At 46.7% G+C, this 26609-nt stretch overlaps 3 protein-coding genes across 9 annotated transcripts; 1 reads left to right on the top strand and 2 right to left on the bottom strand.

The window, feature by feature from the left end:
• Positions 1-948: 948 nt before the first annotated feature.
• Positions 949-5421, bottom strand: chrng (cholinergic receptor, nicotinic, gamma). The gene is made up of 12 exons (XM_053883719.1): positions 5280-5421; positions 4451-4587; positions 4334-4378; positions 4143-4267; positions 3686-3841; positions 2348-2445; positions 2085-2285; positions 1903-2017; positions 1722-1836; positions 1410-1656; positions 1206-1339; positions 949-1146 (listed from the first exon to the last, which is right to left on the bottom strand). Exons 1-12 carry the CDS (start codon positions 5341-5343, stop codon positions 949-951), a joined length of 1635 nt encoding a protein of 544 aa, XP_053739694.1. The 5' UTR covers positions 5344-5421.
• On the top strand, positions 2832-26609 carry vwa5b2 (von Willebrand factor A domain containing 5B2). Of its 7 annotated transcripts, none has more exons than XM_053883676.1 (25): positions 2832-2953; positions 10097-10296; positions 10398-10584; positions 15972-16119; positions 16744-16915; positions 17592-17792; positions 17902-18127; positions 18202-18359; positions 18422-18553; positions 18625-18749; positions 18954-19130; positions 19193-19303; positions 19849-20051; positions 20602-20716; positions 20795-20980; positions 21041-21257; positions 21320-21645; positions 21711-21948; positions 22040-22369; positions 22584-22721; positions 23142-23267; positions 23329-23379; positions 23491-23587; positions 23663-23783; positions 23854-26609. In XM_053883676.1, the coding sequence occupies exons 5-25, from the start codon at positions 16777-16779 to the stop codon at positions 24583-24585; spliced, it is 4149 nt and encodes a 1382-aa protein (XP_053739651.1). In that variant the 5' UTR covers positions 2832-2953; positions 10097-10296; positions 10398-10584; positions 15972-16119; positions 16744-16776; the 3' UTR covers positions 24586-26609. The 7 variants fall into 7 exon arrangements, with proteins under 7 accessions (XP_053739651.1, XP_053739650.1, XP_053739654.1 ...); XM_053883675.1 differs by having other exon boundaries at positions 16647-16915; XM_053883679.1 differs by having other exon boundaries at positions 15972-16915; positions 21041-21242.
• On the bottom strand, positions 6505-11742 carry prss56 (serine protease 56). The gene is made up of 14 exons (XM_053883681.1): positions 11437-11742; positions 10396-10554; positions 10073-10327; positions 9816-10005; positions 9401-9509; positions 9179-9335; positions 8959-9101; positions 8734-8893; positions 8474-8662; positions 8205-8396; positions 7965-8137; positions 7378-7861; positions 7198-7304; positions 6505-7115 (listed from the first exon to the last, which is right to left on the bottom strand). Exons 1-14 carry the CDS (start codon positions 11534-11536, stop codon positions 6942-6944), a joined length of 2592 nt encoding a protein of 863 aa, XP_053739656.1. The 5' UTR covers positions 11537-11742; the 3' UTR covers positions 6505-6941.

Raw genomic sequence — 26609 nt, 5'->3', positions numbered from 1 at the left:
ATTTTTATTGACCAATAACATTATTTGAGGCGTGAAAATGTACAAATAACAAAAGATAGTGGAATAACTATTTCATTTCCCAGAATGCTTTGCTCTATCCAAGTGTTCAAAAGGCAATAAGCCAAAACTTAAAGTAAACATTACAAAACCGTGGCTATCAAGATTGAATTTACTAATAAGGTTTGAGCTCAGTTGGTTTGAATTTACCAAAGTTTAACATTGTGTTTTAGTTTATTTAATTTAAAATATTGAGGCGTTTTTGCCGGTTACATGGTCATTGCTTCATAAGGTCCAAAATAAAAAAAGACATCGTCAATTTGTTTTAAGAGCTGAGTATTTAAAGGGTTAATTTCTTGAAACCAGATGTCACTAGCGTGATACTGCTGTCTAAAACCCTGTAAGATCACTTGAAGTTGAAGAAACTTGCTAGTGATATTGAAGTATAACAAAGTCTATTCGACAAATCTGAAGAATGGAAGTTCTGTTACAGCGCTTCCTGCTGAGGACAGAGCAAGAGACACCAAAATAATGTGGACGGATGAAAATAAAAAAGTCGCCAACTTACCGCCGATGACTTCCCGACAGCTGTGAGCTCACAACAAGCTGACACAAAAGTTTTAACTCCTCACCCTTCTTGCTGGCCTTCGCCGCTCAAGTGTGGTTGCCATGCCAACCACCCGGATCAGCCTTTTGTTGGAGATTTAACATCCTGCTTTCAGCGGCCTCTGCAGATGTTGCGTTGCGCAGAATGCAAATTTCAGCCGATAAATCTTGTCATTTGACTGCATGCATTTAACCACGACTCCTGCCAAACATGTTTATTACAACAATAAATATACATTTCAATGCTGTCAGAGAGGTTAAGCAGAGATTCGTCGCAACAAAGTGTAAATTCAACAGAGGTTTTCATGGTTTTACTGTTATTATTGCCATGATGATTCACTTCAGTCAGGAACGCTGGATCTCTGTGGCGTTGCTTACAAAGGGAAGATATTTTTTGGGGTCACCAAAGAAGGGAGATGAGGGAGGCTGGTTGAAATGACCCATCAGGAAAATCCCCACGGTGCCGATGATGAATACCAGCGACATGGCGATGAAGCAGGCCCTGTCAATCACCCGCGCCACCAGGAACCACTCCTCATTCTCCTGGGAACGGACAGTGTTATTACATTGTTGTGAGCCCTGAAGCGGATGTTGGCGCTTACGTTTTGGAAGTTGTTCTGTTGCCGAGCAGTTTCGGCGATGTGCTTACAGGACGCCACACACTGCCTCAGCTCCGGCGAGGCCTTGGCCAGGCTGGCGGTGAGCTGCTCAGCTGTTCCACCGGCCAGTCCCTCATCTGTCGGGGGCAGAGATCCAGATGTCAACATGGTTGCCACCCTCTCTCGGCCCTGACTTGAATCACATACGTATCTTGTCCAACACGGATTTCATCAGGCCGTCCCGCTCTTTCAGCCGGGCGAACATGAGCTCAGTGCGAGCCGTTTTAACCACGTACTCCTCTGCCTTGCTGATGAGGGTCATGGAGCTGCGGCGTCGGTGGCACGGAACCAGAGACACGCCGTTGGCATGACCCTTGTGTAGGGTTCTGTCGTCCCCCGGCGAGGACGGCTTGATCTGCATCCGGAGCAGCCGGGGCAGGATGTTGAGAAGGATCTGACGGCGACGAGAAGCTCAGAGGACGGTCCAGAAGATGAGGAGGACTCACCTCCGCCACTCACCTTTCGGACGCTGTCAGTCATCCTGTGAGTGTTGGGCGTCCGCAGAGACACGTTCAGAACAATCACGCAGTTCATCACCACCATGGTGGTGACGGACATCACGAACATCAGGTACCTGCAGGTGAGCACATACTTTTCATCTGCTACCACGGCAGGTGCCATGACAAAGGCAAGGACCTACTTTCCGATCAGAGGCACCGCGTTCGAGGTCTCCGGGACCTTCTTAGCGATGAGCAGCAGGAACACAGTCTGACCCAAGAGATTGACTATGGACATCGTGCACTTCTGACCTCCAGCTGCAGACACATTCAAGGTGGTCATGAATGATCATAAGATATTCAGTGAGATTAAAAACAAAAAGACCTTTGGCTGGTAGGTAGTAAACCAGGAGCCCGAGGGAGGAGAAGAGCACACAGGGGACGATGATGTTGATGATGTAGAAAAGAGGCTTCCTCTGGATGATGAGGAAGAACACCACCTCCTGGTACTCCAGGTCGTCCTTGGTGTACTGCGTGTTGATCACCTTCTTCGCTGGCCTGTGTTTGATGACCCACTCTCCGTTCTCTGGCATCACAACCAACCAGTCCGTCAGCTCACGGCCTGCACTGACTGACGGTGCGTCCTACCTGTGAAGGCCTCAGGGTCGATGTCCACCCACTCCAGAATCTGGTTATCCTCCTCTTTGAGAACCATCTCGATTTCATTGGCGCTGTACGTTTGCGAGCTGCCAAAAACATGTTTGCAAAATTAGATTTCATTCATTCATATATATATATATATACCTTTTTTTTGCAATTTTATATTCAACAAACATACAAAAAAACCCAGGACACAAAGAGCACCAGGCAAAAACCAAAATGACTAAAAAACAAAATAACTAAATAAAAATAAAGTAAACAAAGAAAATAAAAAAGAGAAGTCCAGGAGCGGGACATTCTTCAACTGATAATGGACTTACGATTAGTTTAACGTGTTTAAATACAATTACTTTTCCGCTGATCTAAAAAAATAAAATCACAAATAATTGGTTAACTTGACCTAATGCATTTGTTGTCATTTACTGCGTCAATAACGCACGTGTGTTTTAAATTTCCGGTGCTTTTATTTTGTAGTATGACTTCCTGTTTCTTTTTTTTTTTTAAACGTCAATTGGTCAATTAACGTTATCCCGTAACACACACTTCAAGAGACGTGTTGTTGTGGTTGAGTGATGAAAAGGTCCAGAACACCAGGTGAGTTATACTGTTGTCTGACTGATTTTATGTGACAGAACAAGTTTCACCGTTGTTCACCACCGGTGTTGTTTACGGCCAAAGAAAAAGCAGACGGCTACACTTGCTAGTTAGCTATTGTTTGTATGTTTCTGTCATTGTTTTGGTAGTTTTTGTGTCGGTAAGCCGAAAATTGTACATTTATATTAAACGACAGTTGGGTAGCAAGGAGCCTTATTCATAATTCTTTACATTTTTCAAAGTTAAAACCGTATTCTAACCAGCTAACAGACGGGGCTGGAAGGTGACCAGCAGCCATTTTTTTCTTCTAAACGCATACAGAGTGAGCATATTTAATATAAAATAACAAAAAACAACCATGCATTCATTTGTTCTTATGAAGTCACTAATTCCTTTCTTGGAATTTTAGGAATCAACTGGACAAGCCTAATGGAATATAGAGCTTGCTTTTGAGCAATTTAAGTACAAAAAAACTACATGAAAGTAGTGTAACATAAGTCAAAGTCGCGGCATCTAACTGGTGAAAAACATAAGAGAATAGGTCAACAATTATATAGAGAGCTAGATAATGTCAATTTGTAAATATATTGGAATGAATTACTGCATTTATTTATTTATGACTGGCATAATAATGACTGTACGAGATGTGATAGAAGCAACTAGTGTCTGTATGGATTCTTCTGCACTCAAATTGTCCGACGTACTCATGCATTTGCTTGCGGTCAAACCTACCGGAACTTCATGGTGCAGTTCTGCCAGTCGAAGGGAAAGTAGTTGACAGTGATCGCACATGCGCTGCGGTAAATTGCGGGAGGAAGCCAGTAGACACAGCCGTTGGGAGACACCAGAGCGTTGCAGTAAAGTGCCACTTCAAACTGCCCGTCCACACTGTGCATTTGACATTTAGTTTTCAGTTGATCACTTGCTTTATGAAGTTTGTTTTCGTGTACAGTATGAAGTTTCTTGTTGCTAAAAAGAAGCTGTTGAGAAAAAGCTCATATATGGGTAGATAACTGGCAGCCAGTGTGTAGATTCTTCTTGTCAATGCCTGCCAGAATAAGCACACAAATGTTCACAACGCAGCCTGTTGTCAACACAAACATTGGCTTCAACAGCGAATATGCTCTCTGCAATGTGCGGACAACAAGAAGGTCCACACCTCACAAATAAACAGGTCGCTTGTACTAACTTGTTCTCCAGAATGATGTCCGGCAGCCAGATGCTCTTGGAGGGAACACGCAGCTCTGATGTGATGTTCTTATACAGCGCTGACCTCGGTGGCTCGTCCCATCGTAGCCTGTAGTCGCACCATTGCTGCTCACGGAAAATTCCTCAGTCTGTTTTTCTTCATAACTCACAGTGGATCTGTTATCACATTACCATTTCTATCCAGACGCTGGTTGTCAGGGCTTCCTCCTTTTCATTCTGATAAGTGAAGGATGAGTTCAGTTCATGCAGCTTTTATTTTCATCGAACCAAAACCAAGGCAAATCTCACCAGTGAGATGAGGTTGGTGAGTGTCATCTTGATGTCCACCTGGGTGACATCTCCGCTCTTGTGCATGGGCCGAACATTCTTGTTGTAGCCCTTCATTAGATCCTTGAACAGTTCTCCTTCCAGGTTAAGTGCTGACACTGAGGGAAGAAGATTTGACCTCTAAAGATGAACAACTGGAGACACACCAGTCACTAGAATGAAGGTTGAAAAATGCTTTCATCGGCCACTGCTGCACGTGGGTCTCGATGCTGGGAAGTGAAACTCGGTTATAGCGAATTGTCCTGCTGTCTAAATAATACCATGTCATAAGCAAGCTACATAGAGGGAGTTAGCCTACCTAAAGCACAGTGCCTTAGCTTGCGTGAAGAAGAATTTTAACTTGGAATTTAGCACAAAATTATTTTGAACTAAACAAACGGCTGAAGCTAAATGTAAAAAACAAGATCAAAATATATGTCTTACAGAACTGTTCTTTTGCTATTTTCACTGAACTGAGGTACAAGTAGGCAAATACATAACACAACTGCAAGACGTTTTGCTGCCTCTGAATTCGGAAACTGATTTATACTTGGCTGAATTGGAAAGCCGATGCTGACTTGTCTAAAAAAGTAGAGTTATGGCTTGGGAATGTACTCCAGAGTGTTTTTGTTTAACTACAACAACAATTGACTATTAAAAAAATCACTTCCTAAAATAGACACAATGATGTTCAACCTTAAACATATGAGACACAAGGCTTAGGTGGCTCAAAACAAACATTTAAACTATACAGATGAGGACGATAGTTACGGTTCAAGATGCGCAGTTGTTTTTAAATAAATGTTCTCACCTGTGGTAGCAGTCATAAACAGCCTGAAGAGGAGTCGCAGTGAAGCCACAGGTCCCAGATCCATCTGTGATTCTGTTTGACCGCCCGACTCGCGCAACGCTAGGGTCACTAATCGGTTGCACGCTGCCTTGATGGAGCTCCTGGCACTTGGCCGGTGTGTGTATGAATGAGTCTGCCTTTTCCCGCAGTCTGGCTTGTGGTTAGCTTTAGAGGGAAGTTGTGGTGGAGTGTGGGGCGGGGGGTGAGGGGAGGACGCTGCGATGATTGTTGGGGTTTAAATCCAAGAGTGTATTTCCAGTACTGCATAGCCAGCTGTCACAACAACGCGCGCTCCCTCATGGACGCAAACACAATTTGGATGTTGCAACCTGTTTTGTGCTTTTGGCCATTGTTAGTCTACAATAGCTACAGAGGCATCTACACCAGGATAATGAAATAAGACACGGCGGACAAAATTAGCTCAGTTGCTGTCTGTTCCAACACGTTTGCCATGAGTGATAGAATTTATAGAAAAGGGTCGCAGGCCAGAAGAATAAATACAAATGTCTGTTGGTTGTAAAAAAAGCAGCACAGTGGAAAGGACAACAGGTGGTAAACCTCGCCCATTTACAGCAAACCGTCTGGGAGGTTGGGTTATGTTGATGGTATATTTGTGGTTTGTTACCGACATGTGTGAGTGCGTCACAAATTTACACTACTCTTGAGTCACGACACAGGAACAGCAAAGTCGAAACAGTCCCCTCAGCCGCTGTTTACCCTTATGATATTGCCACCTCATTACGTTTGCTAATCTCATTCCATGTTTGCTTTTATCTTCTCCAAGAAGGAAATGTTGTCGGTGTCTGCATTACAGACAATAAAGGAGTCTGATGTCTCCCACTCATAGCTCAGGGTCTAGTTACCGTTCCCCATCCTGGAATAAGGAGTGAAGTTTGGAGGATGGGTGGAGGCTCTTGTTCTAGCAGCTGCTGTGTTGATGGGAAAGCTCGCACTTAAATGGCCTGAAGACAGAAGGTCAGAGTGGGGTCAGAAGGAGAACCAATCAGCGCCGTGTCCCGCGTAAATACACCGATTTGTGGGCTCCGTCTGAATTCTGACCCGGACTGAGTCGCAGGATTCCGCAGGATTAGCAGCGCTGCCAACACCTAGCATAGCGGAACCTGTTGAATCAACCAGGCCTTGAATGGTTTTAAACATTTTTATTTGTATATATTTATAGGTTTTCTTTTACAAAAATACAAATGATTTGTACTATACAAATAAATAAAAATGTGAATCAAGATAACCTGAAACATATGTACAGTCAGTGTTCTTCACAAGAGGCTCAACCTTTGTAAAATAATAACTTAGCATTTGTACAGATTCATAAGTTAGAGTCGTTTGGGGGTTTCACAGATACATTCATGTTTTTGTTTTGAAAACCGCTCGTAGATGGATCGACTGCTTCAAAAAAAAAAAAGGTCCGGTGTGTAAGAAATTGAAGTTATTTCAAATAACTTTGTTATGTGTGTAATGGGAATTGAGGTAATGGATACAGTGGAGGAGATCACGCCATGATGAGAGTGGAAGAACCAGCTGTGTGTCGAGTGTCTGTCACATGTGAAGGAAGGCAGGCAGTCTTCAAAATGACTCATGACATTCTTATATTTCAGTTCCAGTTAATCAGGTCTTGAATGCGTCCAGTGCCACCGCGATGATTCTGGGCACGCTTCGGTAGAATGCCTCATTTTCCAGTCCAACCAGACAGTAGAAGGTTAAGGGTTTTCCTCCGACCAAAGCTCTGACTCGAGCCTGGTATAGTCCTCTGTCATTTTTGGAACTTAAATCCACTAAAACCTGCAGGAAAGAGATGCACAGAAAATCCATGTTAAAGGAATTTGCGTCACATTTTACGTTACAAGTCGCCTGGGGGATTTACCTCTTGAAAGTTCATGCGCAGGTTCTTGTTAGGGATGCTCAATACCCAGTGGTATGAGTCTCTAACTTGGCTGACCTGATGAGAACTCTCTCTCACCGCTGGACAAACTGAAAAGACAGGAGTGAGAATGTGAGACCAAAGTGATACTCTGTTATCGATACTTCTTGAGTTCACACACACCTTTTCCACTGGCCACTGATGTTTGTCTCTTGCGGAGAAGGCTACGATATTTCCTTTGCACAACCTTTTTTGTTGGGGCTGTTGTCTCTTTATAGAATACAGTTGTACCGGACTCTACCAAGTGTGTGGACTCGGTTTGAGGCGACGATCCTTTGTCCCCCAAACTATGGAAGTTCTCTGTGGTGTCCCATGAGACAGTAGAAGCATCTCTAGTTTCACTTTGTGGTGTATCTGTGGTCAACTTTCCGTTTTGATTCAGGTTCTTTATCTCCACCATCAGAGCTGATAGAAGGGACCAAGGTTTGGCGGAAACAGGGGCAATAGCTTCTGTGGAAGCAGCAGGTGAGGACGGTGAGGTTTCCTGCAGGTATGAAGTGTCCAAGTGGAGGTTGGGAGGCGGCTCTTTAGAATCCAGTTTCGAGCGCAGGGCGGAGATAACCGAGTGATATCGCTCCTCCAGCTCGTGGACCGACCCATCTGCTCCCTGAAATGAATTTCCACAGTTCGATTGTGTCAAACCTCTGTTTTTTAGAATGTATCTGTCAAAATTATTTCTTAAATATGACGTGTCAGTGGCTGGAACTCACTTGGATAAAAAGCTTTCCCTCCTGTCTTGTGCTCTCGCCTGACTGGTTTTCCATGTCTTCAGAGAGTTTGTTCAGATACCTTTCCCAGTCATCCACTGAAGGTCCTAACTCTCTGAAGAAGGATGGTGGCACTATGGCAGGGTCTTGCTCCTTTGACTGTATTGTGTTATCTCCTAGGAAAGAAAACCAGATCTAGTACCTGTGAATCTTTACATGTTGTTGGGGTCATTATGAATGTACCTTTTGTCTCTGTAATTCCTTGGGTCAAACCCACATCTCTCTTTTCCCGTGTGTGCTGGAAGGCAGTGCTGTAGATGTGCTCCACGAGCTGCGGCAAAGTCTGGGTGAAGAAGGTCAAGTCCACTTTGTCCCTGATATAGTCCTCGGCCCTCTGGAGCAAATCCAGCAAGGTTTGCAGGAAGGAGCGCAGCTCTAGAAAAAGAAGGCGACTTAATGGTTGGACCCCTTGTTTCACATGCTTTACACTCCGTTACATACTTTGAACTTACGACATTTCTTGAATCGAGTGAGGCATTTGTCCTCCGCCATTCGACTGCATGCGCTTTCTGTGTGACCAGGAGGACAAGTCAGGGTGTAGAAGCGGCACAGGGAGCTGAATTCTGACCTCTGCTCATCTTCCGACATCTCATTTGTCTTTAAAAGCTCGGGACATGTGGGCTCACGGCTGCCAAATGACTCTGCGATGGAAATATATAGTTCAATATCTTGAACCCGATTGAGAATTTGAAATGTTTTGCTGTGAACTGACTCTGTATTTCAGATTGAATCCAGTCTGAAAATGCAGCCACTCGTGTGTAGACTCCTGGCTTGCCTTTCTCCCCACATCCATCTCCCCAGGAGGTTATTCCATAAAGCTGGAAGCGACCAGAAATTCTGTCCTGGTAGATCAGAGGGCCGCCAGAGTCTCCCTGGAGAACACAAACCACAGTATTCAGAAATGCTGCTGTTTCGGTGACAGGTTCATGGCAACTACCTGACAGGAGTCTATTCCTCCAGAGAGATATCCAGCGCAGAGCATGGTGTTGGTGATCTCTTCTTTGCTGAGGGCACTTTTACATGTACTTTGCGGGAGCAGGGGCACTTTAGCCTCCATCACAACGTCAGCCATCGGGCCATCTGTAAGCAATAGTCAAATGTTTGTTGGAAATTATAAATTGAGGCAACTTTTAAATAACACAGCGTATGCTACTCACTCTCATAGAGGGTACCCCAGCCCGCCACTAGGCACGGGCTGCCAGTAGGGGGCTCCACGCCCGCAGGGAGGCACACAGGGGTGACACGGTCAGACAGGACGACAGGTGATGTCAGCTCCACGAGGGCAATATCGTTGTTGTACGTCTTTGGATTAAACTGAAGACGAAATAATGACCCACATTAGTTACCTTGTACTTGTTTTATAGGATGTTTGACTTCACCTTAGGATGAGGGATGATGCGATTTATCTTGAGAACTTGCTCATCTGGGTCTGTCTTGGTGATATCGAAGTCGCCAACTACGGCAGACCAGTAGCTCTCACTGCGGCTCCTGCAGAGGCAGAAACAGGGAAGATGGCGAAATGAAAACTTTGGGTCATCTACTAGTTATTCTGCAGTCAGGCCCTCAATGTAAACTGTATTCCTAACTAACAGAGCATATCCAAATAGAAGTAGTGAGTTATGTAACTTAATCTTTTTATTGATCTTCAGTAAGTTTTGAAATAGTGGTGTATTAGTATATATTTAGTCACCGTATGATACATAATTATATATAATGTTGTTATAACTGTGAAAGTGTTGTATGAAATACACTAGCAATCTGTAGCTTCCATTAAAGAACCAATACATAACTCACCCATGAAAGCAGTGAGCTGCTGTGACCACCCATGAGCTGTCAACCAGAACCCCGCCACACATCAGGGCGCCGTCCAGCTGCAGATTGACCAGCCAGGGCCAACTTCCCGGTGTGGCCGGAGAGCCCCCCACGATCCGGGAGCGAGGCTGCGTTGTGTTTAGCACAGGGGACGACCTCTGGCCGCACACAGCTGCCGACAAGAATCATGGCATGTGAACAAGTGCGAAGGCTTTTAGTGATATTTGACGTCACCCTACCTTCGATGCGTGTCTGTGTTGCAGGCTCCAGGTTCTGCATGGTGTTCAGCAGGCTGCACTGGAGGACACGGGCGCTACAGCTCTCTCCCATGATCCTGATGCAGCTCTCTCCGTCCAAGTCTGCGGATGAACAGCGGTGCTGGTAGAAAGCACAGGCCTGACTCAGCGCCCAGCTCCGTTCGGCTTCGTTCTGAAGCTTCTGTGCCTTGCTGATCACATCGCAGGTGGGCTCAGATAGCGCACTGGAAGGAGACGCTGGAAGGAGAATGAGGTGTTAGACACATTCAAAACACAAGATTCATGTTAACAAGGTGCATTCTTACAGCAAGCTCCAGAGGGCTGCCCACAGTCCTGGAAAAGGCAAGGAGCGCAACCTCTGCAGCCAGCCTCAGCCCGACTTCTCTCGGAGGATGCACGGTCAACTGCGGACAGGGCGCTGCTCATGGCAGCCTCCAAGACGACGGTACCGCGATCGGATAAGGCTGCAAAAGATGAAGAAGCGGCACGGAAATGTAAGGATAAGAAACACACTTTCTGTCGTCACCTTTTCATCAGTAGTTGGAATCGGCTGAATGGATGCAAGGGCTGACATAAAGAAGTATTATCTGTCACGGGTACACGGTGTGACAATGAACTTGTGCTGATATGTGTGAGAGCAGCCCCTTTTTTTTGTCAATGCATCTCGCTGAGCTCATCGGCAGCCTGAGAGGGAAGCCAGCTCACGCTCAGTGCGCTGTTGATGCTTCTACAGACAGTCAGCGGCGCTTCAATCGTGCCGCTGACCCTTTCGCCCCCCCCTCCGTGCCGCAACACATCACAGGATAGGCCACTAACAACAACAGTGCCGATTGAAGACTTAATTAGAGGGCCAGGGCTCAGCGGGCAGAGGCTGGTGGGCAAAGAGAGAGGATGCAGGGCCACGGGCCGGTAGCCCTGAGGCGGCCTGGGACCCGGGCTCCTTGTTTGAAACACTTGAAACACATGCCGCATCACCTGCTGCCTGTTTAAAGGCTGGATAAGCTCATGTCTCTCACCATGGTTCCCTCCAGATTCTACCCATGAAATAGTGGCGTGTGTACTCCCAGAAACTTTTGAGGAACATGATGCTTCAATGAATCCAACTTTGTTTTCATGCAATGACCTCATAGACTCGATGGTTCATTTAATGTTTAAGGATATTTTTCATCCACAAAAAGTTTCATTTAGCAGTCAGAATACTGCAGTTTTAACTTCATATAAGTCTATCAACAAGTCGCTGCACTAACTCCACAACTTCTTTATGCTCAATGGAAAATCTATTTTTAGATAACATAAGAAGGTTTATTAGCGTCGTAACAGGCTGGAGTAAACTGGAATCGTCCTACCTTTAAGGGCACTCTGAGGCATCCGGTAGACTTCTCGACCTGTTGGGGCTCCCAGCAAGCAGTCCAGCCCGGTAAACAGCAGTAGTATCAGCTCCAGCATGGCGTCAGAACATCAGAGCCCTGTGACAGATCGGCCCGAGACTCGCTGAATGACTGACAGGGATGTTGAGGTGCTAAAGATGAGGCTGACCAGAAGGTTCTGGTCTGTATCCAGCTCTGTGGTGGTCTCCCTACCCCTGGCGTGAGCTCTCTCCCTCGCTGTGGTGCAGGGCATCTGTCTATAAATTTACGTAGGGGAACAATAGGTGCCTGGAGTGGTCCTTGGTATATATAGAGTCCCCAGGGGAACACCATTAGAGGGGAGGGGGGTAGAATAGGAAAGAGAGAGGGACATGCGGGGAGGAGGGAGAAATGCTCCCATGGCCAATACACAAACAGATGAATTCATTAAGACTGTGACAGCAAATCGGGCACAACTTGCCAAGGCTGGACATCACAAAGAGGTTTGGTTCTGTGAAAGGAGACAGAGGGAGGGTGAGAGAGAGAGAGAGAGAGAGAGAGAGAGATAAGGGAGGGGGGAATGGAATGATTGGCTGGGCGGCAGTGAAGGGGGTGTTGTTTGAATTAATTAATGCGAGGGGAAGAGGGAGAAAGTTGTGTACATAAGGATATGGCCTGATGTGCCATTGGAGTGGAGGAATGCGGAGACGTCGACAAAGGTCGGGGCTGAAGAGTTCTGTGGGAGTTTGAGTGACAGCGAGGGAGACGCGAGCGCGAGAGAGGGAAGTGTCTGCCATTCAGTCGGCACACTGAAAGAGGGCATTGTCCTCGGCATCCCTCTGAGGATGCCCACATCAAAGCTGTCCCCCGGGCATCACTTGGCCGCCGCCGCCATTGATCACTTACAGTCTTTTATCCCCTCCATTAAAATATTGTCAGTTCACATCACTTTTGTCTTTCTCTGATGAACTCTGCTGATGTTACATAAAGATACAGTATAACAATAAGGGGGCAGGAGTATGTTGTGTTTCAAGAAGTCTTGAACCTGTTGATCATTTGACAGTAAATGAAATACAGTTCTTATATATCGAATATTATCTTATGTTTTTCTACTATTTATATGTATTTGTTAGTGGTTGTCTGATAAACTTTGTTTATTGTCACTCAAAGTTCAAGTCCCATAATGCGGTGTCAGCTCTAAACATGGTTGTTTTTGGATAAACTTTGTGTCTGAACCTCTGGTTTTGTGAATATTTATTTGGCCTGAATTTGAATCTTTATTCTGAATTTAGTCTGAATAGTTGGATTTTCGTGTCTTACTGTCTCGAGTCCATTTTAGTGAGCTCATGAGCACCTTATTCTGTAAGTGTCCTGTCACGACTGGTAAGTTCCAGGCTATATTTCCCCTCAGTCAAGAGCCAGCTCTGGCTCAGAGATTAATAATCCTCATGTCCTATTTGCAAAGGTTTGCTGTCCTAATAATGCTTTCTGTACCGTGAAGCCCAGATCAGTCAAGTATCTAAGTAAATTCGTCAAGTATTGATGGAATGGGTTGTTTGCTTTGGATTCAAGCACAATTTCCTAGACGTTCACTGGTTCTGGAAAGCAACAGTATCGCACTGGGCACCGAAAAAGTCTGTGCCAACCCGTTACCCAAGGGAGGCCAACAAATTGGAGTCACTTCTGAGCCAACTGAATGGTTGAACGATAAAAAGAGAGGCGGCTGAATCTTTGTTATTATCAAAGGGAGCCGTCACAAGCAGCCACCAGGCAGCGCTCGCAGAAGTGTTGACAACAACATCAGAGAGTGTCACTGCCCTTCTAGCGGAGAAATATTAAAGCCTGAATATGGTTGTTTTGAATGTTCAAGAGTGGAGGTTTGTGTTGGGGTTAGAGGCGTCAGTTGGTGTGTGCATGTTCAGCTGGGTGCACTGTGTCCCAGCTCGCTCCATGCACCCGTGCAGCAGCACAATGACCCCGAGATCTGAGAGCTGCTTTAGGCAGACTGGAGCGGCAGTCGGCACCGGACAAACGGGCGGCACTCTTTCATGCTGCCCCTCCGACCGTCCATTAGGCTTTGAAGTCCTTTGATTCATTTGCCTTCTGCTAACTGTCCCTTCATCTGACCACCACACATGCAGCCCCTTCTCCATTTGTGCCAGCCTTCTATATTGGTCTGGAAAAGATTTGGTGCGCAGCAGGAGTGGGAAACTAATTGATCATTTGATTCCAAAATAAAGTGGATAACAGCTATTAAGCAGCATTGATGGCCTGTCTTGAGATGCTCTATAAAAACAGCAAACAGCGTCAAGAAAAATCTGGGGTAGTTTGCTTTATAATGTGAAGTGTGATGGTACAAAACACCCTCAGCCTTGCCACTGTGCCACAAGTGACGTTCGGGCTGCCACATATCCGTTGTCAAGGCCCTGCCACTCTTACCTAGCAACAGAGTGAACCACAACAATGCATGTTGTCCTCACAGTCCCTTGAAAGTTGATTTATGTCAGTCATTTATTCAGTTGTTTATGCTGCTTCCTCCTTATGGAAGAGTCCTTCAAAACATTCCTGGATCCAGAACTCACCCAGAATTTCATTTGCTGTTCCTCATCGTAACAATTTAAGAACTTGAGTGGTCGGAACAAGTGCTTCTTTACAAGCATGGGACATGAACTTCAGTCTGTGAATGTTACCAACATTTCATGCTTATAACACCCTCCATCAACTAAGCTATTGTTTTTTTAAGTTGTTGTCAAAGTCACTATTTTTTCATGTACCAAAGAAGGACAAATAACATGTCTGCAACATGGCTTCTACCAGCGACATGTGAAAATTCTTCAATACACAGATACAGGCCTGAATATGTGATGCTAAGTTCCTAGTTTTTAGATTTAAAATAAGCAGATTTTGACTTCTTTTTAAAAAGTCCAGTCAGCAACCGAGCAGGTTACTGAAAGAGACAACACAATGCTCCGCACAAACTCACGCCACAATCCGAACCTTGACAACAATCGTGTTGAATAACACCCAGAAATTGTGTTCAGTTATGAAACCATTTCTTCTATTGTCTCAGCCAGAAACAATTAAAATCTAGGTCAGTGGGCTACGCAAGCGAGAAGAGGTTCCCAACATTTCAGCGCAGACAGACACTTGAACCCCCGACAATGATCAAGCTCAAGCAATGTGTCTGTGTTGCGTCATTGTTCGCCATGTTGTTAAGTAGATCTATTATGACCTGCGCTCTCCCATTAATGGCCCGTACAGACACGTTAGTCACCGACGGTTCAATTGTGTAACATTCAATTTGCGTTCAGGAATTAAAAATAATGACGTCAATATGTAACAATATAATACAATGGGGTTTTTTTAAGCGCTGAGGTTTATTTGGGTGATTTAAATTTGCATCACAAATGCTCTCAGGGAATGATCTTGCTGTGATGACGCAGCATTGACTGTTATACCACGGTTTTACAGTCTGGACTGAACAGAGACACATTCTCCATTCACGGTTTTCCTATAAACTCTAGTTGTTTGAGGGCCATCATGCGAGGAACTCAATTTGTCGCCCTGTTTTAGAAATATATTATGAGGAACTATATATTGAAAGTTCATTTGGATCTGGCGTGGAAAACTCTTTCAATGAAAGGGTGACATCTAGTGTCGAATGCCTCGTATAACGTCACACTCGAGTTGAATGACCCATTGACATTTGAAAAATTTGCAGTAAAATCCAATATGTATTTAAAAAGGGATGAAATGTTTTAGTTTAGATTCAGCCCTGATTGTGCTATGCTAAAATAGCATATTAACTTCAAAAGTCAATAAGTTTTGGGCTGAATGTCAAGAAAAATATTTTATCCCTTAGAAAAACAATACGTTGAACACTTGGGTAAAGTTAAGTCATCAATGTGATTAGTATTTTGTGATTTTTATTAATTTTGAAAGCTTTTACATTTTTAATCACATGGAACTATTTTTTAATAGATTTTTTATTATTGTTTAAAAACGAATATATTAAAAAATGTTCTTATGCTATCATTCATAGTGATGTTGCATGTATTCATTATTCTAGTGTTGAGTGAAACAATACGCTTTTGTTTACCTGGACTTGCTGCTGCTGCTGCTGTCTTCCTGACCTGCTGGGGAGTGGCAGAGCATCTCTTCCATCTACCTCCCCTCTCTCCCACTTCTCTCTCTCTCTCTCTCTCTCTGGCCATTAGCAGTGAATTATGTTGCTGCAACATCACAGCCGATTGTCTGGATGGGAAGCAGCCACCTCACTCACCGCTGTATGCTAGCTTTTAGCTTCCAGCCCAAACTACAGGTTAACCTCAGTTTGTGGTCAACTTTCCTAGTTCAGCACCTCAGGTAAGGAGACGTCCACGGTCCATGCTGCTTTATTAATGCTTTGCGATCATAAACAACCTGTTTGTCTGTTAGTTTAGTCGCAAGCAATAACTATTTGAGCATCTTGGTGCACCATTTATTGCTTTATGGAGTTGTATGATTAACATAAAAGCTTGAAATTGATTCTTAAGGTCGATCGGGCGGACGCTGAAAGAAGGAGAGCGGAATCAGCAGAATCTCAGACAAACTCCAAAGGGGGTAATGGTGAGACCTGAGCAGACGAATGGAGTGATGCAGTGACTCTTGGGCAAATGGTCAGACGCTGCAGAGAACTGTACAGTGAGTATTGTAGATCTGTAATCTGTAGTGTGCTGACTGTAAATAACTAATTCCTGCTGCTGTGAGCTCAACTGCTCACTTTGGAAGGCTCCACTGTTCTCAGTGGTTTGAGCTCTTGTGTCATGGCACAGGTTTAAAGCCTCACTTTAAACTTCTGCAGACCTGTTGTTTGTGCGCATGATGTGAGCCAGTAGCCAGATGGAAGCTGTTGATCTTGTTAGAAAGGTAGACGTGAAAAGACATTACCTGGATCACAGCAAACACCAGCGTGCGCCTGCACAAACACTCATGCATAATTGCACTCGCCACACAACCGTGGTCTGCAGACTGGCCTCTGCACCCGCTGGCCTCGCTGATTCAATTATGGCTTCGGCAAAACTAAGTCTGTTCTAGCAGGAAAGTTTTTTTTTTTGTTCCCTCACGCTTTACTATTGACGACAATGATGGACATTCAGCCGCCAGCATTAGCAAGCGTTGGTCCGCAAGGTTAATGGTTAACCAGGTCTCATATGCTCCAACAATTACAGTCGGTTGCTAAGATTCTCAGGACAGGAAGCAGCATGTAAAAAAGCAGCTGATGCGGCACAGATAACCCACGACCCCGGCTCTGTTGCTTTCATGAAGTCTCTTTGAGAGGGGACCTCCTGAGAGAGAGACATGGTTGGACTGAGGAACCGCTCGACCTGGGAACCGTTGCTGCTCAAGGCCTCCTGCATCAAGTCCTGTGCTAATGGCTGCTCGCTGGGCATCACCGCGCACCTCACCTACGCCAACGCTGACCTAGAGTCTGTCGAAGGTGAGAGCCGTCCTGTTAAGAAGTCTAAATATTGGATTTATTATTTGATTGTTGGGAAAGCAAGTAACCACTGAACTTTGAGATGTCATGACTAAATAAATAATAATTAAATCAATAATAATGAAATGTTATTTATAAAGCTCCTTTCAGACAGAAAGTCCCTAAGTGCTTTACATAAACTTCTTTTCTTTCGGCTTCTCCCTTCAGTGGTCGCTACAGTGGATCATCTTCCTCCATCTGACCCTGTCCTCTGCTTCCTCTTCTCTCAAACCTACAAACCTCATGTCCTTCTTCACCACCTCCATAAACCTTCCTCTCCACCTTCTGCCTGGCAGTTCCAACCTCAACATCTTCCTACCAATGTATTCGCTATCTCTCCTCTGTACGTGTCCAAACCACATAAACATAGAATTAATATGAACACGAAGGAATCAGGCATGAAACGTACCACAGATAAAAACTGGGGTGATAAACAGAGAAACAAAATAGAATAAAATGCAGTATGACGGTAAAATAACAGAAATATAATTCCCACTTACCGAAGTTTATGTATTGCTGCGTTGGCTATATAAATATATAAATATATATATATATATATATATATATATATATTCAGATCTTGTGAGGCAGTTTTATAATATGAAATGTGTTGGTAAAAGCCAGTGCTTGTGTTCAGGTGTCTTTGTCTACCCTCTCGGAGAAAAGGAGGTGGTGGTGGGCTTCGAGGCAGCAATTGCCGGTCGTCTTGTGGGCGTCCAGATCCAGAGCAGGGGCCGGCTGAATGACTGCTGCCTGGATTGTTGCCCTAGGTCTGATCCTGATGGGCGAGAATGGGGCTGCTGTGGAAGCTCCAGTCTGGACGTGCAGTGCACCAATGGTATGTCACCAGCAGCCACTTGAACTCCTGTCTGCATGTTAAAAATTCAAAATAAAATTCCTAGATGTCGAGCACTTGATAAAACTGAGCTCAGTTGAGTCATCCTCAGGACATCTTATCCTGGACGAAGACCTGGAACGGACCACCTTTATCGTGGGCACCGGGGTCGTTGGTCCAATGGACATCGTGTCCATCACGTTGAAGACCACGCTTGAGCTTCCCACTTTAGAAAGTGGAGCCATCCGCATCGTCTACCCATCACTGCTCACCCCCATCGTCACTGGACAGATGACCGCCAGCAAGAGTGAAAATGGCTGTAAATCGGACGAAAACGGGTAGAAGGCTATTTTTGTTAGGCGTTAATAAAGTCGATCACATACTGATGATGATGTTTTATTGGCTCTTTCAGACCAACCAGCTGCTTCGGTGCCACCTCAGGGAAACAAGAGCGAAGCTTAGGTGCTGAGCAACAGTGTGCTCACATCGTCTTCACCAACCCAGCTGCCAATTTGGCTCCTTATGACCTCAACTTCCAGCTGCTGGTCAGAGGGGCGTGTCTTCTGGCTGGTAAAGACGGAAAAGGAGTTGCTTGTGGTTGCTGGTGATGTAATGCTGCAACTTCTCACCAGGCTTGGAGAGCCCCACCCACGCCCTGAGGGCCGACGCGGACCCCAGCGCCCAAAGTGCCTCTGCCACCTACATCACCTTGGCTCAGGACCATCCATATGACAGACACATCGAGATCATCCTGCACCTGAGTGGTGAGTTCTGAACTGGATTCACCGCTCTGAACTGGACCGTTTTTGTTGAGGTAGGAGTTGTCTTCCAACAGAACCACACAGCCCGCTTGTCATTGTGGAGAAAGGCAGACTATCCTTCAGCCGTTATGAGCAGCACATCTCGTCCCGGCGGGATTTCGTCCGCTACATTCGCAAACATTCAGAACCTGAGAGAAGGGTGAGCCACCTTTTTGTCAGAATCCAGTCAATAAATGTATTGCTGCTGGAAAGTTGTATTAATATTTAATCTTATTGCTGTGTATATATAAATCTAAGTGCTTTACAGAAAACAAGATCAATAATAAACACAACCGAATTCCCCGCTGACCTGTCCTCGTGGACATTTTGCAGACGCCAAATAAATATTTTATTTTGCTTATAGCTGGAGTTTGTGCGGAAGCGCTACCACAAAGACATTCTCTACAGCCCGGTTCTGATGCTCAACTTCTGCCCGGACCTGTTGTCGGAACCTTTGGAGCTGAACAAAGCCACCAGAGAACTTGTGTTCCTTGTCGACCGCAGCGGCAGCATGAGTGGCACCAACATTCGCCGAGTCAAGGTGAGCTGCACCGTCACCTGTGACTGCAGAAACATTGAGGTGGACATTGTACGTTTCTACAGGAAGCCTTGGTGGTTGCTCTGAAGAGCCTCCCCTCGGGGACGATGCTCAACGTCGTCGGCTTCGGCACGACCGTCAAGCCTCTGTTCAACTCCAGTAAACTCTGCACAGATGTAAGCGAAGGAAACCTCTCTTTCCCCGAGCGGATGAGCTTTTGCAAACATGGACAACAACATGCTCGTATCTAATCAGGCAATAGGTCAGCTGCTGCACAGTTGCCGTAGCAGCTGAGTATCAGGTTTTGGTCTGACCAGGAGCTAGCAGGACAAACAGTCTCTCTCACACTGTGACCTTTCATGCTTTTTCTGTGAAGCAGTTGCTCGCTCTGCTGTCAGGCAGTGTTTGTCCTGGCTGTGATTAAGAATAGTTGGACTGCAGGTGCTGAAGTGTTGGTGCTTGAGATTAAAATGCACTATATGTGCAGCTTACTAGAAGCTTTTTAAGGTGATCGAAGGAGTTAAGTGGACCACATACTTAAAAATACAGATTTTTAATGTCAGATTTCAGATTTTTCAGACTAAAATAAGTTCACTTTGGCAACCTCAGCACTCCAGCTCAAGATATAAGACATCCATCCCATCATACTTGAAGGCACTTGCTATTCTGAAGAAGGTTCAGGTAGAAGAGAGCGTTTTCACACGGTGTTTTTTGCACACAGGTCACACTCATGCAGGCTATTGAACATATCCAAAGGATGAGAGCTGACATGCGCGCCACCAACCTGCTGGGGGCGCTGTCCTGGGTTTACCAGCAGCCCATGCAGCGTCCATATCCTCGCCAGATCTTCATCATCAGCGACGGCTCTATCAACAACGTGGCCAAAGTGCTGGAGTTAGTGCGCAGGAACGCCTGCGCCGGCAGGTGAGGCTCCCGCAAGTATGCTGCTTTTGTCACACGCTGTGTTTGTTTCTTCACAACATTTATACGCCACACATCTTTTTGTAAGATTTGCTGCACCGCTACTGACCACCGTGTGAGGTCGGGGTGTAAGTAAGGACACAGATAACAGCCACTGTCATTAGGGAACTGAGCGACTCAAGTCTCTTCAGCTCCGCCCTGTAATCCTACAAAGTGCTCTCCTCTGCAGCAAGAGCCCCGCCCCTTTTACCTCCCCGCAGACGAACATCCATCCAGTGATATTTCATTAGTATTCCCCTGCTTCACTGACTTTCTGTAAAGTATTTGGCATCTGGCCCGGTGAATATTTTTCATGCACATTATTCAAATTAAAATACATTGATTTTCTCTTCTGTCACTCCTGAGTTTATAGTAATGCACAGACGTGGACAAGTGAGTGACTCAGCATGAGTTCAGTTGATCCTGAGGAAGGTTACACAGCGTCTGTGTCTGTCACCCGCATGAGAACTGACTTAAATGCGATAACAAGGATGCAATCTGAACACCTCTACAGATGCTTTGGTCTGGGTTTAGGTCCCAGAGCCTGCAGGAGACTCCTTCAGGGCGTGGCCAAGCTGACCGGAGGGACCGTGGCGTTCGCCAGGGATGAGGAGAGACTGCAGCCAAAAGTGAGCGGCACTGACACCTAGTGGCCAAACCCGTACATTGCATCGGTGGTGACGATGATGTTGAATTACTGTGTTCAGTTCATCAAGTCGCTGAAAAAAGCCTTTGAGCCAGTACTGACTGATGTTCGCATCGACTGGTACCTGCCTGAAAACATGGAGGCTCTCCTCTCTCCGAACGCAATCCCACCTCTGTACCCGGGAAACTGCCTAAGAGGGTACTGCACGCTGTTCGACCTGACCCCATTTAAAGCCAAGACAGCTGAGGTATGCAACAAAAGCAGAAGGTAACAAACCTGCAGATGTAACTCTTAATTGTGGTTACAGGCTGAAGGACGTGGCAGTAAAGGAACTCGCAGTGGCTCCACCGGGTCTGTTTTTGGTCAGTCCAACGATGAGCTTTCACCCACGTCCACGTCCGAGCTGATGCCAGTGGTGACCTGTGAAGGAGGAAATGATCTGGAGGAGGCACTAAGGGAGATTTCCAGAGAGATCTCCTCTGAGTTCTCCTGCGCCAAAGACACCGAAGGTGGCAGCAGTCTAGGTCAGGCCACCACTGCTGCCATGTGTGTTGTCACGATGACGAGCGTGTGGTCTCCCCTGCAGGTGTGGTGGTGGAGTGGTCCAGTGACGTGAGGACAAGAATCCGGGAGGCTTCATACATCCAGGAGCAGTATGTCCTCACTCGCTGCTCGCTCAGCAGTGAGCAGAGTCTGCACACGAACCTGAACACCTCCGCACAGTCTGACTCCACTGACAGGGCGTTTCACCCTGACCCGCTGTCCTCCGCCTCTGGACTGGACACTGGGTCGCTGCCTCAAGGTCTAGAGCAGGTGTCCTCCACAGAGCAGAGATCCTCTCTGTCTCGTTGGGCCGACGCCACCTGGCAGGAAAACCTTTCCGTGGAAACCTCGGATTCTATGTCCGGAAAGGTAGTGGGATATTTGGAGAGCAAGTGAGGTTACGTTGCTCCTCATTGTCTCTCTGATGGAAACAGGACTGCCGCCTTCATGTGTGTGAAGAGTCCCGTCTGAGACAGAAAGCTCTGGCCCGTTCAACTTTAGCTGCACGAAGCTTCTCCTCACCACAGGGGGAGCTTGAGATGCATCGCCTGAGGAGAGCTCTGGAGAAAGTCTCCTTCGACCAGACTCTTGGAGGACGGCTGGATGAGAGTGATGGTGAGATGAAGCCGTCGTCCAGAGGAACACCGTCACACAAGAGCTTCACCGACTCCAGTAAGCGCAGTACATTTTGGTCACTTTTTTTGCAAGTTTTCTCCCATGGAATATTCACCTTTATCAATGTCCTGTGTGTATAAATCATCAGGTGGACTCATTTTTCCGGCCTCCCCTCTGGACTGGGACGACTTCACAGACCCAGAGTGCCTTTTCACAGCTGTCCCCCCGGACGACCCCCCCTCGGGCCAGTGCCGCGCTCGTATCCACGGTGTGCTGAGTGGTCGGCCTATGTCCTGGGAGGTGACTGTGGACCTGGAGCACCTCTGTGGCTCAGGGGTCCAGGACACATCACCCGCTGAAGAGTGTGGAGGGGGAGGTGAAGGGGCAGAAAACGACCTCTGGGAGGAGATCATCCACCAGCTGACCGCTCGCTCAGTAATAAGAGACTTTGAAAAAATGGCAGGGCGAGATCACAGAGGTGAGGTTTTTCACTCTGATTATACGACTCACTGCTCTTCTGTCTTCAATACTTCATCTTAGAATTGATGGTTACATACATATAGCCAGGTTTTTATTATCATTATTATTATTATCATTATAGTTGCTCTGTCTTTTCAAACATTTAAAATGTTCCTTTTAATTCCTGGGATTGAAAACAAGTGACAGACTGCTCAAACTTGTCTGCCTCTCAGCGCCCTCCAGGAAGTTCCGTATGAAAGCCATCCAGACCAGCAAGCACTGTAATATCGTCTGCATGTATACAGCCTTCACTCCCACTGACAGCAGCTGCAGCCACGGAGGGACGGACAGCAGACACGTCCCAAACCCAGGTGACACCCAGCTGTCATGTGTCGTGCTCTATATATGAATTGCAATATGAATCTCCTCTTATGCCAGACTCCCTCCCACCTGGAAGTCCTCTTTAACGTAATGTTCCGGTGCATCTCATGTTCCAGGTGTTTACGTCACCTGCTCTGGTGAACAGCTGTGATTGAGTGATGTCATCACACAGTGTTTGTTTTGGTTCCTTTAGTTTTCCTTTTCCTTTAGTTGTAGCATGAAATCCATTTAAACAACAGTTGTATTATATTTCCTAACATATTTGATGTTGCTTTCCTTATTTACTTTCTAGTTTTTGAGATCCTGTTTTCCCATTATTGACATAAGAAAACACACACCGACCCTGAACCCGCCTCATGATTTTTGAGTTGCTGTTTGTGGAGCAGATGATCTGTTTCATCTGTGAGCAGGAATCGTGATGGGCAGGAGACAAGGCTCTGGTCCACAGAGGGTGCACTCAGTGGGTCTGGGCAGACGGAGGTCCAGCAGAGACGGGGAGGAGGAGGAGGAGGAGGAGGACACACAGAAGACTGCAGGTAGACGGAAGTGTTGTTGTACAAGCTGCTGGAATGTTACTGAAAGTGTTGCATCTCTCAGACAAAGACGACACTCCTGCTTCACCCTGCAGTCTCATGTCCTGGGAGTCCAGTAAGTCCTGAGCTCCCCCTGACCGCTGACATCATCAGTTTCAAGGATGCCTCGCCCTTAATATATGGCTTTCCAGAATTTTGACTCTCTAAACTCTGGATGATCTTTCAGGTGTTGGAACCGCTGTGTCTGCGAGGACTGGACCCCCAGGTCCTCGTTCTCCCCGGACGATAGAGAGCAAGTCCATGGAGAGCTTCTTTGGCACCAGGTGGTGTTTGACAAGACAACAAACATGTCAATAATAAACTGTGGTGGAATAACAGACTGAAACACAATGTTGCAGGTTCCCGCTTGTCAGGCTGCGCTCCTCTGTCTCATCAGGGAAGCAGGTTCCCCTCAAGTCTCACTGTCTGTCTGCTGAGGCGGAGAAAGCAGAGAGTGAGACCCCAGATTATCTTCCTCTGGTGAGCCAGGCCTCATTACATGGTTAGAAAACTTGAGTTGGTTTTCTGATGTTCTTTGTCCTCTCTTCAGGTCCGGCTGCAGCTGGCCTCAGGTGCGTTCCTCCTGACAGAGGTCTACTCCGACTGTGTCCAGATCTCCTTGGACCGTCTGAAGCGAGCGTCGCCCTACAGCCTGCACCGCCGCAGTCTCAGTCCGCCGTTCCGCTGCACGTCCCCCAGTGCTCCGTCTCTCTCCACCAAACCGTCTCACCACCACGTCACATTCTCTCCCTCGTCCTGCTCCGTGGCCAAACCCGCCACCCCACCTTTCCACCACACCCACGGCGACACCTCCTCCATGCTGGAACCTCGACTTCGCAAGAGGCAACTGTCCGACCCCCTCACCTTGTCCCCAGACCCGCTCAGCTCTGAGGAGGGGTCGCCAGAGCTGACGGTTCCTCCGGGCCAGAGTCACGGGCAGGTGGACAGCGGACGGGGCTCAGAGACGGATATCTGCGAAGGTTCTTCGGTGGAGTTCGCCGACCTCCACATGTGTAGCCAGCTGGCCCAGGACGACCTGGAGGGCTCCAGCTGGGCCACCGCCGTGGCTCTGGCCTGGCTGGAGCACCGCTGCGCCGGGCACTTCATGGAGTGGGAGCTGGTCGCGGCCAAAGCCGACTTCTGGCTGCGCTGTCAGGAGCTGCCTGAGGGGGTAGACTTGTCCGGACTGAGAGGAGCGGCCAGGCAGCTCTTCCTGATGCTCCGCCACTGGGACGAGAACATCAAGTTCAACATGCTCTGCTACAACCCCAACAACATGTGAGACCGACGCTCTGTGAAACTATCCTGATCGTTTCCCCCGCTCTGGCATTAAACCCTGCTGACTGAAGGCAGCGGCAGATGCGTCGTGTCTCTCGACGCACTGACAGATACCCAGTAGAAAGAAGCTCATCATCAGTACCCACTCAGAAAAGTGCCCCTACTACAGTATGTTTCAAAGATTAAACTGCAGTGGTTTCAGGTTAGCATCTGGCTTCTGTAGCCATGTACAATGCTCTATGAATCAATGTAGGGCGATAATATTGATAACCTCAATATGGTCTTCAATGAAAATAGTTCTGTTTAAGTAGAAGATTCTCTCCTTCCCTTTCGTCCTGGTAAGTCGCCACGTGTCATGAGCTAATGCTAGTGGAGTAATGCTAATGAAGCCAAAAGTCAATATTGGAGTCTGAGTTGTTCCTGGCCTTGCTAAGAAACAGCGCAGAAAACCCCTCTGAAAAGTGACCATGTTAACAGACAGTGTTAGCCCAGTAACTGGGAAGCAGTGAGAAGCCACGAGCTGAAGACGCGGTAACTTTGTTAAGTTCATTCTGCCCCGGCTGCCCAGATGAGCTGATCTCCATCGAGTGAGAGCTGCCTGTTCCGCGTTAAGACTCCCAGGCTTTTGAAGTGCTTGTGGCCAGAGTTTTCTCTTTATTTATTTCCCAGCATTGTTGTTGCCCATAATCAGCATCGCAGAGCCGCGGGACAAAGTCCATCTCTCTCATCGCTGCTGCTGCTGCTCATCATTAATGCAGAAAATAATGGCTTCACCAGAGGTCATTGACGGAGGAACAAAGCCCGAGGACATGTGCTTTCCTAGCAAGAATGCGCACCGCTGCGGGCCGTCGACTGAGCGCGTTGTTTGTATGCAAACACTCAACTTGCAGGCCAATTGCGTGCACACACAAACCAGGCACTGCATTAACACAGCAGCTTTTTTCCCCCCAAGAACTGCTAGTTTTATTTTCAGCTTCTCTGCATGAGCTGATTAAAAAAAAACAAAAAAAACAAGTGTTCTTATCGATCAATAAGAAGTTGTTGAATTTACTTCTCTTGCTCCTTAAAAATTACTCTCTGACTTGGAGATATTAAAATATGCCATCCACTTTTTGCAGCCGTTCAGATCGTGGGGGCAGCAACAGCAACACAGCGGCTCCTTTGGAGGAATCTCAGGCTCCATTTCTGTCCAATTTTCTGGTGGCTGTCTTCAGCTCCAGTTCTATTTCTTCACCCACCAGCAGAGGGAGGACGCTCCTCGCCCCTCTTTGCCCCAAGGTACTACAACTACAACCTTTAGGGTGGCCGTTTTTTTTTTTTTCTCTCTTAAACTTCTTCATCCACCACAGCCTCAGTCTGGACGCCCATTTCTCCTCCCTTTTGGAGGTGCACCTGAATGCACCACTGCCGACCACACTGCAGCAAGTCAATTCCAACAAAATATGGGTAAAAATATGATGTAGAACTCGGTCACTAACCTCATAGTCACAAGTCAGATGGTTTAAGAAACATGATCATGAACGCTTTCCGGACGCAACCAGCAGAGGGCAGTGTTGCATTATTAGTGCGCTCTCACTTCCATCACCTTCCAGTCGTGCAGACTGACAGCACTGCTAACTAACATGGTAGCAGCCTCCGCGCTGCTGACATGATTCTTCACTTCTGTAACACACACACACAAAGGCTTCTCTCTGAGACAATTGAATCCATGGAGAGGAGGGTTGTTTTGCCTGAATTTGTCAGATGAAAAAGCCACGCTGCCCGTGTCCTCCAGCGATGGCCGAGCTGTCAAAGTGTGTCGGGTCATGAAAGGCCAGGTTCTCAACACTGTCCCTTTTCTGCTTGTCACATGCTGACAGTTCCACACTATTTGTGTAAGGCAGATTTGTCCGCCTCCGCTTGTGCTCCGGGGCGCGCCGGCGTAAAGTTAAGGCATATTTGAGCGCTGGCTTACACATCCATAAGTGATCAAAATATGTTATTTTTAATGTTCCCTTTTAACTTGTAGCTCGGGGGGGTGCATTTCAA

The sequence above is a fragment of the Synchiropus splendidus genome, chromosome 13 (assembly GCF_027744825.2).
Source record: "Synchiropus splendidus isolate RoL2022-P1 chromosome 13, RoL_Sspl_1.0, whole genome shotgun sequence".
Lineage (NCBI taxonomy): Eukaryota > Metazoa > Chordata > Actinopteri > Syngnathiformes > Callionymidae > Synchiropus > Synchiropus splendidus.
Note: the sequence above shows the minus strand (reverse complement) of the source record. Positions and strands in the feature narration are given on the sequence as shown.

Excerpts from the sequence above, each read along its gene's own strand:
- prss56 (XM_053883681.1), bottom strand. The coding sequence starts at position 11,536 with ATGCTGGAGCTGATACTACTGCTGTTTACCGGGCTGGACTGCTTGCTG. Across the intron at positions 9,102-9,178 it reads CTGGGGTACCCTCTATGAGA|ATGGCCCGATGGCTGACGTT; the intron begins GTGAGTAGCATA and ends TATTGCTTACAG. Across the intron at positions 8,397-8,473 it reads CACTCGATTCAAGAAATGTC|AGCTGCGCTCCTTCCTGCAA; the intron begins GTAAGTTCAAAG and ends TTCTTTTTCTAG.
- vwa5b2 (XM_053883676.1), top strand. The coding sequence starts at position 16,777 with ATGGTTGGACTGAGGAACCGCTCGACCTGGGAACCGTTGCTGCTCAAG. Across the intron at positions 20,052-20,601 it reads AGGAACGCCTGCGCCGGCAG|ATGCTTTGGTCTGGGTTTAG; the intron begins GTGAGGCTCCCG and ends ACACCTCTACAG. Across the intron at positions 20,981-21,040 it reads TTAAAGCCAAGACAGCTGAG|GCTGAAGGACGTGGCAGTAA; the intron begins GTATGCAACAAA and ends TTGTGGTTACAG.
- chrng (XM_053883719.1), bottom strand. The coding sequence starts at position 5,343 with ATGGATCTGGGACCTGTGGCTTCACTGCGACTCCTCTTCAGGCTGTTT. Across the intron at positions 2,286-2,347 it reads CGACCCTGAGGCCTTCACAG|AGAACGGAGAGTGGGTCATC; the intron begins GTAGGACGCACC and ends TTGTGATGCCAG. Across the intron at positions 1,340-1,409 it reads ATCCGTGTTGGACAAGATAC|ATGAGGGACTGGCCGGTGGA; the intron begins GTATGTGATTCA and ends TGCCCCCGACAG.